Source organism: Pelecanus crispus, chromosome 11, assembly GCF_030463565.1.
Source record: "Pelecanus crispus isolate bPelCri1 chromosome 11, bPelCri1.pri, whole genome shotgun sequence".
Classification (NCBI taxonomy): domain Eukaryota; kingdom Metazoa; phylum Chordata; class Aves; order Pelecaniformes; family Pelecanidae; genus Pelecanus; species Pelecanus crispus.
The window spans coordinates 28,084,596-28,100,912 of NC_134653.1; the positions used below are offsets into that span (position 1 = coordinate 28,084,596).

The 16,317-nt window shown below is 55.7% G+C and overlaps 2 gene segments (V, D, J or C); one reads left to right on the forward strand and one right to left on the reverse strand.

Annotated features, from left to right (window-relative positions):
- Positions 1 to 493: 493 nt before the first annotated feature.
- LOC142594570 (Ig lambda chain V-1 region-like) lies at positions 494 to 3,043 on the forward strand. The segment is given in 4 exon segments: positions 494 to 511; positions 1,148 to 1,211; positions 1,346 to 1,722; positions 2,891 to 3,043. Coding segments are annotated over 4 exon segments (612 nt in total).
- Positions 3,044 to 13,870: 10,827 nt separating this feature from the next.
- On the reverse strand, positions 13,871 to 15,889 carry LOC104031860 (Ig lambda chain V-1 region-like). The segment is given in 3 exon segments: positions 13,871 to 13,947; positions 15,407 to 15,709; positions 15,844 to 15,889. Coding segments are annotated over 3 exon segments (426 nt in total).
- Positions 15,890 to 16,317: the final 428 nt, after the last annotated feature.

Below are 16,317 nucleotides of genomic sequence, written 5' to 3' on the forward strand. Positions count from 1 at the left end.
TGTGAGCTTTTGAAAAAACAAACCCAAGAAAACAAAGAGAAGAAAACCCAGCCAACAAAGTCCCCCACGTTCGTCTTGGTTCCAAGGGAGAAGCTGAAGCAGAAGAAGCTGCTGATTAAGAGAAAGAGGCCTGTGGGAAATGTCCTGTGTCTAAGCAGGAGCTGCTGCTGTTCCTGGCCTGAGGGAGTCACAGAGGGCGGTGGTAGCTTGGCATTGAACCTCTTTGGTGAAAGGAGCACAGAATAATAAATGCCTCTGTTCATGTGTCTGGGCCCTGTTCATTATGCTTCTAAAAGGTGAAGGTGGGCTGGCATTTGGTGTGAGGGGGCTCCGAGGTCTGAAAGGAGGCTGCTGTTTGCTTCCTGAGATGCAGCCCTGAAGCGTTTTGGGATCTGTCAGACATGCCCAAGGACTCAAAGTGCTTCGGCAGACCCATGCCACCTCCTGCTTAGGAGCAGCACGGAAAGGCAGCGGCAGGTCTGGGAAGGGTGGTATGGAGAGCTCTGTGCAGGTGTGTGGGGCTGGGCGTTTGCCCTCATGCTCCAGAGGCTGGGGCGCTGCTCCTTGTGCCCGCGGTGCTGTAGAGAAGCGGGAGCGCCTGTGCTGCCGGAGGGATCCTGGCCCGGGAGGTCTCGGAGCACCAGCCTGCGGTGGGGGTGCGCTGCGGGCTTGTGCTGGGCTGGGTTCAGAGCCCCATGGGGAAGGAGAGCGTGGCTGGAGGAGCTGTGCTGCCACAGAGGGATGGTCTAGGGGCGGGTGATGCCGGGGTGTTTCTGCCATCCCTTGGCACATGTCTTGGCTAAGGTTGTGCTTAACAGAAGCAGAGTTGAGGAGCATTTGCCCGGACACCTCAATGCAGCTGCTCAGAGTCCTGTGGCTCCAGAGAGAAACGTGGCTGTGGTGCCCTGTTGTGAAGCAGGACCCAGTTTTCCCAGCTGAGAGGCCCAGGGAGCAGGCAGCCCAGCGTGATCTTGGTGCCTTTGGTGGGCCCGAGAGGTGGCTGCAGTGGGCAGGGGGAGCGCTGGGACAGGAGCTGCCAGTGAACATTGGGGGCCCCATTTCCACGGAGGGGCCGTGCCCCGGGCAGGTGGGGGCCTAAGAGGGAGTTGGGTCCAGGGCACAGCCCCATTTCCACGTGGGGACACAGAGCTGGTGGGATCGTGCTGTGGCCTGGGCCCCTCTCCTCCTCGCGGTGCTCGCCAACGGCTCAGGTGCCCTGGCCAGACTTGCTGCGCCTGGCCGGGGCCTTTGGGCACAGGGGCCCCGTCCCGCTGTGTGGGGAGGGCTGTGCTGGTGGGGCACTGGCTGACCCCTGTCTTCTCCCCTCTTTCCTCTCCCTCTCTAGGTTCCCTGGTCCAGGCAGCGCTGACTCAGCAGCCGTCCTCGCTGTCGGTGAACCCAGGAGAAACCGTCAAGATCACCTGCTCTGGGAGCAGTGGCAGCTATGGCTGGTACCAGCAGAAGACACCTGGCAGTGCCCCTGTCACTGTGATCTACAACGGCAACAGCAGACCCTCGGACATCCCTTCGCGATTCTCTGGATCCGTGTCCGGCTCCACAGCCACGTTAACCATCAGTGGGGTCCAACCCGAGGACGAGGCTGTCTATTACTGTGGTAGCTCCGACAGCAGTGGTTATGATGTTGTAGCGACACAGAGAGATGTGGAAGTGTGCTACAGGGCAGTTAAAAATGGTGGTTTTCTGCCCTTCTCCCTGTATTGGGTTTGTGTGGCAAGGTTTCAGTAGCAGGTGGGCTACAGGGGTGGCTTCTGTAAGAAGCTGCTAGAAGCTTCCCCTATGTCTGATAGAGCCAATGCCAGCTGGCTCCAAGATGGACCCATTGTTGGCCAAGGCTGAGCCCATCAGCGACAGTGGTAGCGCCTCTGTGATAGCAGATTTAAGAAGGGGAGACAAAAAAACCCCACTGTGACACAGAACCCTCGTGAGGCAGGCTGTGCCCCTGCAGCACAGGGAGTTTAACGGTGGAGCAGATATCCATCTGCAGCCTGGGGAGCTGGTTTGCTGGCAGGACTTGTGACCCACATAGGGGACCCATGCTGGCGCAGTTTGCTCCTGCAGGACGGCACCCCGTGGAAGGGACCCATGCTGGAGCAGTTCATGAAGAACTGTAGCCCGTGTGAAAGGACTCACTTTGGAGAAATTTGTGGAGGACTGTGTTCCATGGGAGGGACCCCATGCTGGAGCAGGGGAAGAGCATGAGGGGTCATCTCCTGAGGAGGAAGGAGCAGCAGAGATGATGTTTGATGAACTGACCACAACCTCCATTCCCCTGCACCACTCGGGGTGAGGAGGCAGAGAAAATCGGGACTGTGAATGTTCTCCTGACTGTACCGTGCCGTGTGGGAGCTGACTCTGGGGCCAGGGGCACTTTGTGTCTGTCCCTACGTAAGGTATGGCATTGCCTTGTCCCCAGCCCTGCTGCCTCTTGCTCCTGGCAGCCCCATCCTCGTCTTGCTGCTGGAGTTGCCTCTGTGCTGGGATGCTCTGGGCTGCCCAGGGCTCTGCTCCCCGTTAATGTGCCCAAACCCTGAGCGGGGCCCTTCTCCAACGCTGGCACTCCCTATCCCTGCTTCTGCCAGCTCTCTTCACAGGGCCCCAGAGCTCTGGCCTTGGGCTCTGTGTGTCTTGCTCTGGGTCCCTGCGTGGCATCGGGACCTTATGGAAGAGGGGCCCCGTGCCCGTCCTGCTGCGCGGGGAGGGCTGTGCTGGTGGGGCCCTGGCTGACCCCCATCTTCTCCCCTCTCTCCTCTCCCTCTCCAGGTTCCCTGGTCCAGGCAGCACATCCTTGGTGTCAGCAAACCTGGGAGAAACCATCAATATCACCTGCTCTTGGATTAGCAGCAGTAGCTATGATTATGTTGGTTGGTAGTATACAAAGCCTGGCAGTGCCCCTGTTATTGTGATCTACTACAACAACAAGAGACCCTTGGACATCCCTTCACGATTCTCTGGATCCAAGTCTGGCTCCACGAGCACGTTAACCATCACTAGGGTCCAAGCCGAGAATGAGGCTGTCTATTAGTGTGGTAGCATCGACAGCAGCAGCAGCAATCAACCCCAGGAGACATGGAGCCATGGGGAAGTGATACAAAAATCTCCCGCCATTGCAGGGGCCGGTTAGGAGTCTGCTGTCCCTGTTTGATGGTGGGGAAGGTGCCTACCATGGCCCTGCCCTTGCTGCCCTGTGCTGCACATGGCATGTGCCTGGTGTCCTGGCTCAGCTGTCACTTAGAGCCCCAGGCCTGTGCCCATCCCCTGTCGTTTGGGGAGGGGATGAGTGCCAGCCACCCTGCTCCTGCCTCTGTCCCTCACTGCAACAGGACCCCCCTTGTCACTGGCAGCTGCTCCCCACCAGCCTTTCACCTTCCCCTGGAGATGCTGTGAGGTGCTGTGGCTGCTGGCGGGCTTCTCACTGGCCTGGAGCTGCCCAGCTGGCACGGCTCTGTGTGAGCAGCGGTACGGAAACATGCGATGGCTCCTGCAGCCAAAGGGCTCCGTCTGGAGCCACGCACCAGTGCGATGCGTGCTGTGTGGGCTGTTGCAGAGCCCCTTGTGCTGTGGGCACATGCAAGGCCTGGCCAGGGGGAGGTGTGGGCTGAGGAGCGGTAGGTGGTGCCATGGGTGCGGGGTGGCCAGCGCAGCTGGTTGCAGGCTGGAGGAGCCCAGCTGGCCTGGGCTGCAGGTGGGGGTGCGTGGCTGTGCTCGGGCAGGACCTGCCTGCAGGAAGGTCTCTGCGCTGCTCCTGGCCATCACCGTGGGGGAGTTCAGGCTGCTGAAACCTCGGCCCCATCACATAGGCAGGACCGTGCTGCCAGCTGAGGGGCCAGGACAAAGCTTCACCTTCAAACCCTGCGATGAGGAGTTTGGGGGAGCAAGGCCCTGCTGGTGGGAAGCCCGGGCAGCTGACAGTCTACCTGCAAGGGCTGCAGGACAGGGGAGCTTGCGGCTCCATGCCCAGGGACCCTGCCCACTGGGGCTGCCCCACAGGCAGCACAATGTGCCCTGGGGATTGCTCGTGAGAGGCCTGAGCCCATCCGGAGGGCGCTGGGCTATGGGGCAGAGCTCGAAGGCGTGGGGCTTGGCACCAGCTCCTCTGCTCACCAAGCCCATGGGCAGAAAGGAGAAGGGCCACGCAGGGAGAAAGGCCACAGCTGGAATCATAGAATCATAGAATTGTTTAGGTTGGAAAAGACCTTTAAGATCATCCAGTCCAACCATTAACCTAGCACTGCCACGTCCACCACTAAACCAGTTAAGGGTAGAGTAATAATCTCATGTTTCCTGGCTTGGTGGCTGGATTATTTTTTAATGAAAATAAAAACTAGGAATCATTAAGGTTGGAAAGGACCTCCAAGATCATCAGTCCAACCATCAACCCAACACCACCATGCCTACTAAACCATGTCCCAAAGTGCCACGTCTACCCATTTTTTTCAACACCTCCAGGGATGGTGACTCCACCACCTCTCTGGGCAGCCTGGTCCAATGCTTGACTACTCTTTCCATGAAGAAATTTCTCCTAATATGCAACCTAAACCTCCCCTGGTGCAGCTTGAGCCCATTTCCTCTCATCCTATCGCTATCTACTTGGGAGAAGAGACCAGCACCCACCTCACTACACCCTCCTTTCAGGTAGTTGTAGAGAGCGATAAGGTCCCCCCTCAGCCTCCTCTTCTCCAGGCTAAACAATTCCACTTCCCTCAAAAGCTCCTCTTCAGACTTGTTCTCTAGGCCCTTCATCAGCTTTGTTACCCTTCTCTGGACACGCTCAAGCACCTCAATTTCTTTCTTCTACTAAGGACCCAAAACTGGACACAGTATTTGAGGTGCAGCCTCACCAGTGCCGAGTACAGGGGCACGATCACTTCCCTGCTCCTGCCGACCACACTATTCCTGATACAAGCCAGGATGCTGTTGGCCTTCGTGGCCACCTGGGCACACTGCTGGCTCATGTTCAGCTGGCTGTCAACCAACACGCCCAGGTCCTTTTCGGCCAGGCATCTTTCCAGCCACTCTTCCCCAAGCCTGTAGCATTGCATCTGGTTGTTGTGACCAAAATGCAGGACCTGGCACTTAGCCTTTTGGAAGCTCATATAATTGGCCTCTGCCCATCGATACAGCTTGTCCAGACCCCTCTGCAGGGCCATCCTACCCTCGAACAGATCGGCACTCCCACCCAATCAAGGGTAGGAGGGCGGGAATGGGGGGATCTGTCTCAACATCTGGGTCTGGGGGGCAGAAGGGCGTAGCTTCTGCCCCGTGCCACGTGCCCAGAGCTGCCTGCAGCTGGTGCTGCCCCGGCCCCTCTGTGCTCTGGGCGGTCCAAGTAGGATCTGTCCCTGAGCACAGGGTCCGATTTGCATGGAGGGGCCATGGCCCGGGTTGGATGGGGCTTAAAAGGGAGTTGGGGTCCGCGACACAACCCCATCGGTGTGGGGACACAGAGCTGGTGGGATCGCGCCATGGCCTGGGCCCCTCTCCTCCTCGCGGTGCTCGCCCACAGCTCAGGTGCCCTGGCCAGACTCACTGCGCCCGGCCGGGGCCTTTGGGCACAGGGGCCCCGTCCCGCTGCGCGGGGAGGGCTGTGCTGGTGGGGCCCTGGCTGACCCCCGTCCTCTCCCCTCTCTCCTCTCCCTCTCCAGGTTCCCTGGTCCAGGCAGCGCTGACTCAGCAGCCGCCCTCGCTGTCGGTGAACCCAGGAGAAACCGTCAAGATCACCTGCTCTGGGATTAGCAGCAGCTATAGCTATGCTGGCTGGTAACAGCAGAAGACACCTGGCAGTGCCCCTGTCACTGTGATCTACCAGAGCACCAACAGACCCTCGGGCATCCCTTCATGATTCTCTGGATCTTACTCCACCTCCACGGCCACGTTAACCATCAGTGGGGTCCAAGCCGAGGACGAGGCTCTCTTACTGTGGTGGCTACGACAGCAGCAGTTCTGGTCAGCATGATGGAGTCATGACTCTGCCATTCCCCTTCCTCTTGCTGCTGCCACTTGTCCTTGCAGGACAACCACGCTCTGTGTGCAGGGCTCTGGGTCTTTCTGTAGCATCATGGCCTTTGGGGAGTGGGTCCCATCCCTCTGCCCCTGCCTTTGTGTTGGTAACCTGGGACAAACGGTCCCGATCACCTGCTCTGGGAGTAGCAGCAGCTGTGCTTATGGTGGCTGGATCCAGCAGAAGACACCTGGCAGTGCCCCTGTCACTGTGATCTACAACAACAACCAAAAACCGTCAGATATCCCATCGCGATTCTCTGAATCCTGGTCCAGCTACGCAACCACATTAACCATCACTGGGTTCCAAGGCGAGGACGAGGCGCTCTGTTCCTGTGGTGCCCAGGGCGGCAGTGCTGATCAGCATCCCGGTGCCCCAAAGGGTGTTTGGGTGCTCTGGGCTGACTGTTGCTGTCCGCTGTGCGAGGGTGGCAGCGATCCTGGCAGTGGTGCTGGAGGATGTGGAAGTGGCACAGCTCCTGGCAGTGCAGAGCTGCGCTGTGGCTGGTTGCTCCTGCCTGCAAAATGTCTTGTCCTGTGGCTCAGAGAAGCTGGGAGAAGCCATTCCATCATCTTGGGGCATCCTGCTCTGGTCCCTGGGCTGCCTGCCAGTTCAGGGCTGATGCGCACCCTTCCTGGTGACAGCTGCTGTGCCTACAGGCCCTGTGTCTGCGTGAGCTGCTTTCCCCTGTGAGCATGGGGTGCCTTGGGCAGGGTCCCATGCAGAAGCCGTGAAGGTTGTGGCAGGGGCTGGAGAGCTCTCTGGAGTTGATGTAAGCCGTGCTAGCAGTGAGGGACAGCATGGGCAGAGTGCTGTGCTGGGCTCTGCTCTCCGTTCCTCCAGCACCGCAGGAGTACAGCCCTCCCTGGGCAGTGAGACGGGCACGGGGCCCCTGTTCCATAAGGTCCCAATGCCACGCATGGAGCCAGAGCAAGACACACAGAGGCCAAGGCCAGAGTGCTGGGGCCCTGTGAGGAGAGCTGCCAGAAACCGGGATAGGGAGTGCCAGGGAGATTTGCAAGTGAGGTGCAGAGGAGTTAAAAATGGAGGTTTTCTGCCCTTCTCCCTCACAGCCAAGCAGAGTTGTGGATGTGGGGCTGGGGCAGGTTCCTGTCACCTCCGCACAGCCATGGCTGTGAATATCCTCCCTTTCCTCTCCCAGAGCACTGGTGGTGACTCTGCGGCTGGGGACCATTGTCCCTGCCTCGACAAAATTCATGGTGTGGTCTTGTCTGTCACCCGACTGCCTCTTGCTACTGATGACCATGTCCTCCCACTGCTGCCAGAGCTGCCTCTGTGCTGGGATGAGTTGGGCTGGGATCTGCTCCACTGCGCGGGGAGGGCTGTGCTGGTGGGGCCCTGGCTGACCCCCGTCTTCTCCCCTCTCTCCTCTCCCTCTCCAGGTTCCCTGGTCCAGGCAGCGCTGACTCAGCAGCCATCCTCGGTGTCAGCGAACGTGGGAGAAACCGTCAAGATCACCTGCTCTGGGCTTAGCAGCAGCAGTGCTGTTGGCTGGTACCAGCAGAAGGTACCTGGCACTGCCCCTGTCACTGTGATCTATGGGAGCACCAACAGACCCTCGGACATCCCTTCACGATTCTCTGGTTCTGCATCTGGCTCCACGGGCACGTTAACCATCAGTGGGGTCCAAGCCGAGGACGAGGCTGTCTATTACTGTGGTGGCACTGACAGCAGCAGTGGTGACTGGGGTGATAAGGGCACTGGGTAATGGGGAAGTGAGACACAGAACTCAGCACTGAGGGCTCAGGCAGGTTCCTGTGCTTTCTGCATGACCATGGCTGTGACTGTCCTCCCTTTCGTGTCCCAGAGCACTGGAAGTGACTCCATGGCTGGGGAGCATTGTCCTCGTCCCTACAAAGTTCACAGTGTGGCCTTTTCGCCCATCCCACTGCCTCTTGCTACTGATGACCATGTCCTCCTGCTGCTGCCAGAGCTGCCTCTGTGCTGGGATGCGTTGTGGTGGGCTCTGCTCGCCAACTGTGCCTGTGACTGTGTCCGGGTCTGTTCTCCTCTGACTGTGGCATTCCCCATCCCCAGTGAGGGCTGTGCTGGTGGGGCCCTGGCTCACCCCCATCTTCTCCCCTCTCTCCTCTCCCTCTCCAGCATCCCTGGTCCAGGCAGCGCTGACTCAGGAGCCGTCCTCGGTGTCGGCGAACGTGGGAGAAACTGTCAAGATCACCTGCTCTGGGCTTTACAGCAGCTATGATTATGCTGGCTGGTACCAGCAGAAGGCACCTGGCAGTGCTCCTGTCACTGTGATCTACTACGGCAACAGCAGACCCTCGGACATCCCTTCATGATTCTCTGGATCCACGTCTGGCTCCACGGCCACGTTAACCATCAGTGGGGTCCAAGCCGAGGACGAGGCTGTCTATTACTGTGGTAGCAGGGACAGCAGCAGTGATGCTGTTGTACTGACACAGAGAGATGTGGAAGCAAGCTACAGGGGAGTTAAAAAAGGTGGGTTTTCTGCCCTTCTCACTCATGGTTGAGCAGGCCTGTGAGGCTGAGGCAGGTTTGTGTCCCCTCTATGAGGCGATGCTTGTAAATGTCCTCCCAATTGTGCCTCATGGTGGAGGAGGTGAGTCTGGCCCTGTGGGCACCTCGTGCCTGTCCCTACAGCAGGCATGCCATTGCCTTCTCCCCAGCCCCACTGCCTCTTTCTACTGGCAGCTACATACAGCTCGTGCTGCCCCTTCTCCTTGCAGGGCCCCAGGGCTCTGCGTGTGGCTCCCTGTTTCCTCACTTTCCTCAGTGCTATCATGGCCTTTGGGCATCAGGGCCGCGTCCCGCTGCCCAGGGAGGGCTGTGTTGTGGGGCTGTCTATTACTGTGGTGGCATCGACAGCAGCAGCAATGGTGTCTGGTGATAATGAGCAATAGGAAGTGAGACACAGACTCCAAAAGCAAAGGAAGAGTTTCAGCCCTTCTCCCTCCTGCCCGAGCAGAGTTGTGGCTGTGGGGCTGAGGCAGGCTCCTGTGCCCTCTGCACGATCATGGCTGTGACTGTCCTCCCTTTCATGTCCCAGAGACCTGGAGGTGACTTTGTGGCTGGGGAGCATTGCTCCTGTCCTTACAAAGTTCACAGTGTGGCCTTCTCGCCCATCCCATTGCCTCCTGCTACTGATGACCATGTCCTCCTGCTGCTGCCAGAGCTGCCTCTGTGCTGGGATGCGTTGTGGTGGGCTCTGCTCGCCAACTGTGCCTATGACTGTGTCCGGGTCTGTTCTCCTCTGACTGTGGCATTCCCCATCCCCAGTGAGGGCTGTACTCTCTCCTCTCCCTCTCCAGGTTCCCTGGTCCAGGCAGCGCCCACTCAGCCGCCCCCGGTTTCGGCAAACCCAGGACAAACCATCCAAATCACCTGCTCTGGGTTTAGCAGCGGCAGCAGCTATGGTGCTGGCTGGTACCAGCAGAAGGCACCTGGCAGTGCCCCTGTCACTGTGATCTACCAGAGCACCAACAGACCCTCGGGCATCCCTTCGCGATTCTCTGGATCCAAGTCTGGCACCACGGCCACGTTAACCATCAGTGGGGTCCAAGCCGAGGATGAGGCTGTCTATTACTGTGGTGCCTACGACAGCAGCAATGCTGGTCAGCATGATGGAGGCACTGACTCTGCCCTTCCCCTTCCTCTTGCTGCTGCCACTTGTCCTTGCAGGACCCCCACACTCTGACCTTGCACTCTGTGTGCAGGGCTCTGGGTCTCTCTGTGGCATCATGGCCTTTGGGGAGTGGGTCCCATCCCTCTCCCAATGCCTTGGTGTCAGTAACCTGGGACAAACGGCCCTGATCACCAGCTCTGGGGGTAGAAGCAGCTGTGCTTATGGTGGCTGGTACCAGCAGAAGGCACCTGGCAGTGCCCCTGTCACTGTGATCTATGACAGCAACGACAGACCCTCGGACAGCCCTTCGCGATTCTCTGGTTCTGCGTCCGGCTCCACGGCCACGTTAACCATCAGTGGGGTCCAAGCCGAGGACGAGGCTGTCTATTACTGTGGTAGCTACGACAGCAGCAGCAATGGTGCCTGCTGACAATGAGCAATAGGACGTGAGACACAGACTCCAAAAGCCGTGGAAGGCTTTCAGCCCTTCTCCCTCCTGGCTGGCTGTGGGGCTGAGGCAGGCTCCTGTGCCCTCTGCACGACCATGGCTGTCACTGCCCTCCCTCTGCTGTTCCAGAGACCTGCAGGTTCTCCTGGTCTCCCCCGTGCCTTGGGAGCATTGTCCTTTTCCCTGTAAAATTCTGTACCATTTGCATCATGCTCAGGTCCCACAAAATTTAATATACACCTTCTGACCATTCCATTGTGCTTAATTCTCAGTATTGAAATCCCTTCTTACCAACACTTACCACTTCAACTACATGCTTAAACCATCTTTATACCCAACATACTGATTTATACATTCTCATTCACTACTGTCCCCCCGGCTTCCTCCACATGGCCTGTGTGCACAGGACATCCTCTGGATCTTTGGAGACCTCATCATTGTCTAGATCACTGTAGATGACTTCCAGCACTGCTGATTCGCTCAGGTACTGGATGCCTTCATCTACGGTAGCCCACTTTCCTTGGCAGTCCACAAGATCTTCCTTGAATGGGTATCTTGCCCTCACACTTGAGAGGAGCCGTCTCCAGAGACTGCATATTGCTGCCTTTTTTCCAATTCCTCTTTCAATTTCCCTGTCTCTAGCAAGGGGTCCAGCTGGTGGGCTTCCTTACCTTCCAATTGCTGACTGTTGGCCCCATTATGCCAGCATCGGAGCAGCCAGGCAGCAATCCGCTCACCTGGCTGGCGGCTGCAATCTTTCCGTAGGTCTCAAAGTTCTGATGAGGTCAGGGAACGGGTGTCAGAAATGCAGGTCTGTGAATCCTGCTGATTATGTCAATTCATTACGAATGAGTGACTTTACACAGTTTGATTTAGTAAAAGTTAGAATTTACTTGTAGCGAATTGCAGAATTTGATTATAATATTTTCAATAGCACTCAATCATCAATGATTAATAAAGTGATTAGACAAAATTGATCAAAACAGTGACTTAGTTACAGATTCGAAGATGGCAAGGTTCACTCCATTACTACATAGAAGCACATAAAAGAGAATTAAATCACAATGAGTTAAAATGATTCATAAAAAGATTGCGTATATATGGAATAAAGGCAAGGGGGGGGGCCCTCCCGTTGAGTCACGAGGTTTAGACTAGACCCCCTTGCTTTCTAAACTCCTTCTCAGAGAGGAGCCTAGGTGCGGCTAGGTCTAGTCTTAGTCTCAGACTTGGTCAATGGTTTATATGGATAAGGATAATGTATATATATGCATATCTGTATATCTAGTACATAGGAAAAATATATAAAGGAAATTGGATTATGTGAGAGAGAGAGATAAATCATTTGTAGGGGATATGGAAACCCTCCCGTTGAGTCGCGAGGTTCAGAATGGCCCCCCTTGCTTTCTAAACTCCTTCTCAGAGAGGAGCCTAGGTGCAGCTGGGCCCACTCTTAGTCTCAGACTTGGTCAACGGTTTAGGAGAGTAATGCTATAAGAATAGTACAGCAATATAAAACTCCTTTTAAAATTAAATCATACATCTACAAAACTACTTAAATTGATTCATGCATGCACACTTACAATTATAAATGCATATATGAAAACAGTATACCTCTTAAAAATTCCCCTCGAGTTGAGTGAAATACTCACGTCTAATGCCTTGGCATTTCTCAACGAGTGAGAGTAGAGTCTCGAGGAGTGAAGAATATTAGCAGCCCAGGCTCCGTTGTTGATCTCCGGTAATGGAGTTCTGGTTGCAGCAGACTTTCGGAGTCTGCTAGTTGTCGCTGACTGAGAGACATTTCGATCAGAGGGAGATGCTGGTGTGGCCCGCGGCGGTCCAGGAGAGCTCAAAGGGCCTCACTTAGGACTGCCGTTTATAGGATTGCGAGATTATTGACTTTAATTACCAGTAAATTTCCATCTGAGCCACAATTCGGGTCAGCTTGTTGTTGGAATTCCAGCAGTGATGATACCACACTGTTTCAAGGCTGTTTGTTCTCGTTCCCCTCGTTAGCCATAATATGAATCTTGATAAGAACAGAGCCGCTCTCTGCTCCAGCCATGTAGGAGTTTCTGGTACAATTAAGGGGGGCTTAACTGACCAACTCGCTACACTGCGGCCTGGAATTCCTGAGATTGTAAAGCAGCTGAAGTAAAGGGGAAAGACAGAACAGAAACAAAAAGGGGGGGAGGGGGGGTGGGGTGGGGGGAGATGTACCACCACAATGGGTAGCTTCCACTTCCTGCTTGAATTCTCTCACTCCTTCCTCCAATTTCTGTGTGGAAGGACCGGCTTCTTGATCGAACCCTTCCTCTTCTTCCTTGTCCCTTACTAATCGATGCTATGAACCCATTGTTCTCCTTGTCCACTGTTTCCTTTTCACTACTGGGGCAATTACCGTAGTTGTTGTTGTTTGGGTCCCTATCCCAACCATGGTGTCCTCAGATGGAGTTTGGTCCCTGCCTCAACCACAGTCCTCTGAGAGTACTGAACAGTGGCTCGACAGGCACAGGCCAGGCCCCAGTACAGTGCTGGAAGCTGCTGGTTTTCCCTGGCTTGCCAGGGTTGTTTGCCTCTTCAGGTGTAAAGTCCCAGGTTATGGGAGGTGATAACCATCCTAGGAATCTGCCCAAATCCTTCCACACACTCTGACACCCAGGGACTGCCTGCCTCAAGGCACATTTCAGTATTGCCTCACCCAACAGTTGTCTTCTCTTATACCAAGATGAGACCAGATTCCACAAAACCCATGATATGACAACAGTATTAATTAGTAGTATTAAGCAGCTCTCGTAAGAGTGGACAAGGACCTCAGGAGCTTGCATAATAGAACCATCCACATCAGTCCCGGGTAGGGAGAGGCAGATGTATCCTCTCACCCTCTCCACAAGATAGCTCCCCCAGCACAGTAAGGCCATCAATGCCAGGGCAAAGCACATAGCCGTTATTTGGATTAACACGTTCCCCGGCTCAGCAAAATAAAGAGATAAGAAGTGCAGCCAACAAACTCTGTGACCCGCACAGGAGCTTGCAACTAAACACATACTGTAGCTACAGCACGCTTCATACAAAACTGCCTTTGTCAAGCCCCACGCTGGGAGCCAAAAAGGACTGTGGTGGGACAGGTGGGGAGAAAATGAGATGAAAAAACCCCTCGTGGGTCAAGATAAAGGCAGTGTGATAAAAAAGCAAAAGCAAAGGCTGTGTGTGGAAGCAAAAGAAGGAAACAAAGATTTTATTCTCTACTTCCCATCAGCAGGCGATGTCCCACCACTTCATGGGAAGAAGGGCTTCGGCACGTGTAGCTGTTGCTCCAGAAGACAAAGGTAAATAATGAATGCCCCCCCTTCCTTCTCCTTTCTCTTAGCTTTTATTGCTGAGACAATGTCACACGGTATGGCATCTCCCTTTGGTCACTTTGGGTCAGCTGACCTGGCTGTGTCCCCTCCCAAGACCTTGCCCACCTCTAGCCTACTCGTGAGGCTCAGGGAGGGCTGTGCTGGTGGGGCACTGGCTGACCCCCATCTTCTCCCCTCTCTCCTCTCCCTCTCCAGGTTCCCTGGTCCAGGCAGCGCTGACTCAGCAGCCGTCCTCAGTGTCAGCGAACGTGGGAGAAACCGTCCGGATCACCTGCTCTGGGCTTAGCTACAGCTATGGCTGGGTCCAGCAGAAGACACCTGGCAGTGCCATTGTCACTGTGATCTACTACAACACCAACAGACCCTCAGGCATCCCTTCGTGATTCTCTGGATCCTTGTCTGGCTCCACGGGCACGTTAACCATCAGTGGGGTCCAAGCCGAGGACGAGGCTGTCTATTACTGTGGTGGCATCGACAGCAGCAGCAATGGTGCCTGGTGATAATGAGCAATAGGAAGTGAGACACAGACTCCAAAAGCAAAGGAAGAGTTTCAGCCCTTCTCCCTCCTGCCCGAGCAGAGTTGTGGCTGTGGGGCTGAGGCAGGCTCCTGTGCCCTCTGCACGATCATGGCTGTGACTGTCCTCCCTTTCATGTCCCAGAGACCTGGAGGTGACTTTGTGGCTGGGGAGCATTGCTCCTGTCCTTACAAAGTTCACAGTGTGGCCTTCTCGCCCATCCCACTGCGTCTTGCTACTGATGACCATGTCCTCCTGCTGCTGCCAGAGCTGCCTCTGTGCTGGGATGCGTTGTGGTGGGCTCTGCTCGCCAAATGTGCCTGTGACTGTGTCTGGGTCTGTTCTCCTCTGACTGTGGCATTCCCCATCCCCAGTGAGGGCTGTGCTGGTGGGGCACTGGCTCACCCCCATCTTCTCCCCTCTCTCCTCTCCCTCTCCAGGATCCCTGGTCCAGGCAGCGCTGACTCAGGAGCCGTCCTCAGTGTCGGCGAACGTGGGAGAAACTATCAAGATCACCTGCTCTGGGAGCAGTGGCAGCTATGGCTGGTCCCAGCAGAAGATACCTGGCAGTGCCCCTGTCACTGTGATCTATAGTAACACCAACAGACCCTCGGGCATCCCTTCGCGATTCTCTGGATCCACGTCTGGCTCCACGAGCATGTTAACCATCAGTGGGGTCCAAGCCGAGGATGAGGCTGTCTATTTACTGTGGTGGCATCGACGGCAGCAGCAGCAATCAACCCCAGGAGACACAGAGCAAGGAGGAAGTGATACAAAAATCTCCTGCCATCACAGAAATTGTTTAGGTTGGAAAAGACCTTTAAGATCATCCAGTCCAACCATTAACCTAGCACTGCCACGTCCACCACTAAACCAGTTAAGGGTAGAGTAATAATCTCATGTTTCCTGGCTTGGTGGCTGGATTATTTTTTAATGAAAATAAAAACTAGGAATCATTAAGGTTGGAAAGGACCTCCAAGATCATCAGTCCAACCATCAACCCAACACCACCATGCCTACTAAACCATGTCCCAAAGTGCCACGTCTACCCATTTTTTTCAACACCTCCAGGGATGGTGACTCCACCACCTCTCTGGGCAGCCTGGTCCAATGCTTGACTACTCTTTCCATGAAGAAATTTCTCCTAATATGCAACCTAAACCTCCCCTGGTGCAGCTTGAGCCCATTTCCTCTCATCCTATCGCTATCTACTTGGGAGAAGAGACCAGCACCCACCTCACTACACCCTCCTTTCAGGTAGTTGTAGAGAGCGATAAGGTCCCCCCTCAGCCTCCTCTTCTCCAGGCTAAACAATCCCACTTCCCTCAAAAGCTCCTCTTCAGACTTGTTCTCTAGGCCCTTCACCAGCTTCGTTACCCTTCTCTGGACACGCTCAAGCACCTCAATGTCTTTGTTGGCATGGTGTCACCATAATACCAGCACTGCTGCTGTCGTAGCCACCACAGTAATAGACAGCCTCGTCCTCGGCTTGGACCCCACTGATGGTTAACGTGGCTGTGGAGCCGGACGTGGATCCAGAGAATCGCGAGGGGATGTCCGAGGGTCTGCTGTTGCCGTTGTAGATCAGAGTGACAGGGGCACTGCCAGGTGTCTTCTGCTGGAACCAGCCAGCACTATAGCTGCTGCTGCCAATCCCAGAGCAGGTGATCTTGACAGTTTCTCCTGGTTTCACCGACACTGAGGACGGCTGCTGAGTCAGCGCTGCCTGGACCAGGGAACCTGGAGAGGGAGAGGAGAGAGGGGAGAAGACGGGGGTCAGCCAGGGCCCCACCAGCACAGCCCTCCCCGTGCAGCAGGACTGGGCCCCTGTGCCCAAAGGCCCCGGCCGGGCGCAGCGAGTCTGGCCAGGGTACCTGAGCCATGGGCGAGCACCGCGAGGAGGAGAGGGGCCCAGGCCATGGCGTGATCCCACCAGCTCTGTAGCGCAGAGCTCTGTAGCTCTGCTTGACCAACCTGACGTCCTTTTATGACCTGTTGACCCACCTGGTAGATGATAGAAAGGCTGTGGATATCATTTACCTGGACTTTAGCAAAGCTTTTGACACAGTCTCCCATAATATTCTCCTTGGGAAGCTGCCAGCTCATGGCTTGGATGGGCATAGTCTTCACTGGGTAAAAAACTGGTTGGGTGGCTGAGCCCAGAGAGTTGTGGTAAATGGAGTTAAGTCCAGTTGGCAGCCAGTCACGAGCGGTGTTCCCCAGGGGTCTGTTTTGGGGCCAGCCTTGTTTAATATCTTCATTAATGATCTGGATGAGGGGATTGAGTGCACCCTCGGTAAGTTTGCAGATGACACCAAGTTGGGTAGGAGTGTCGATCTGCTGGAGGG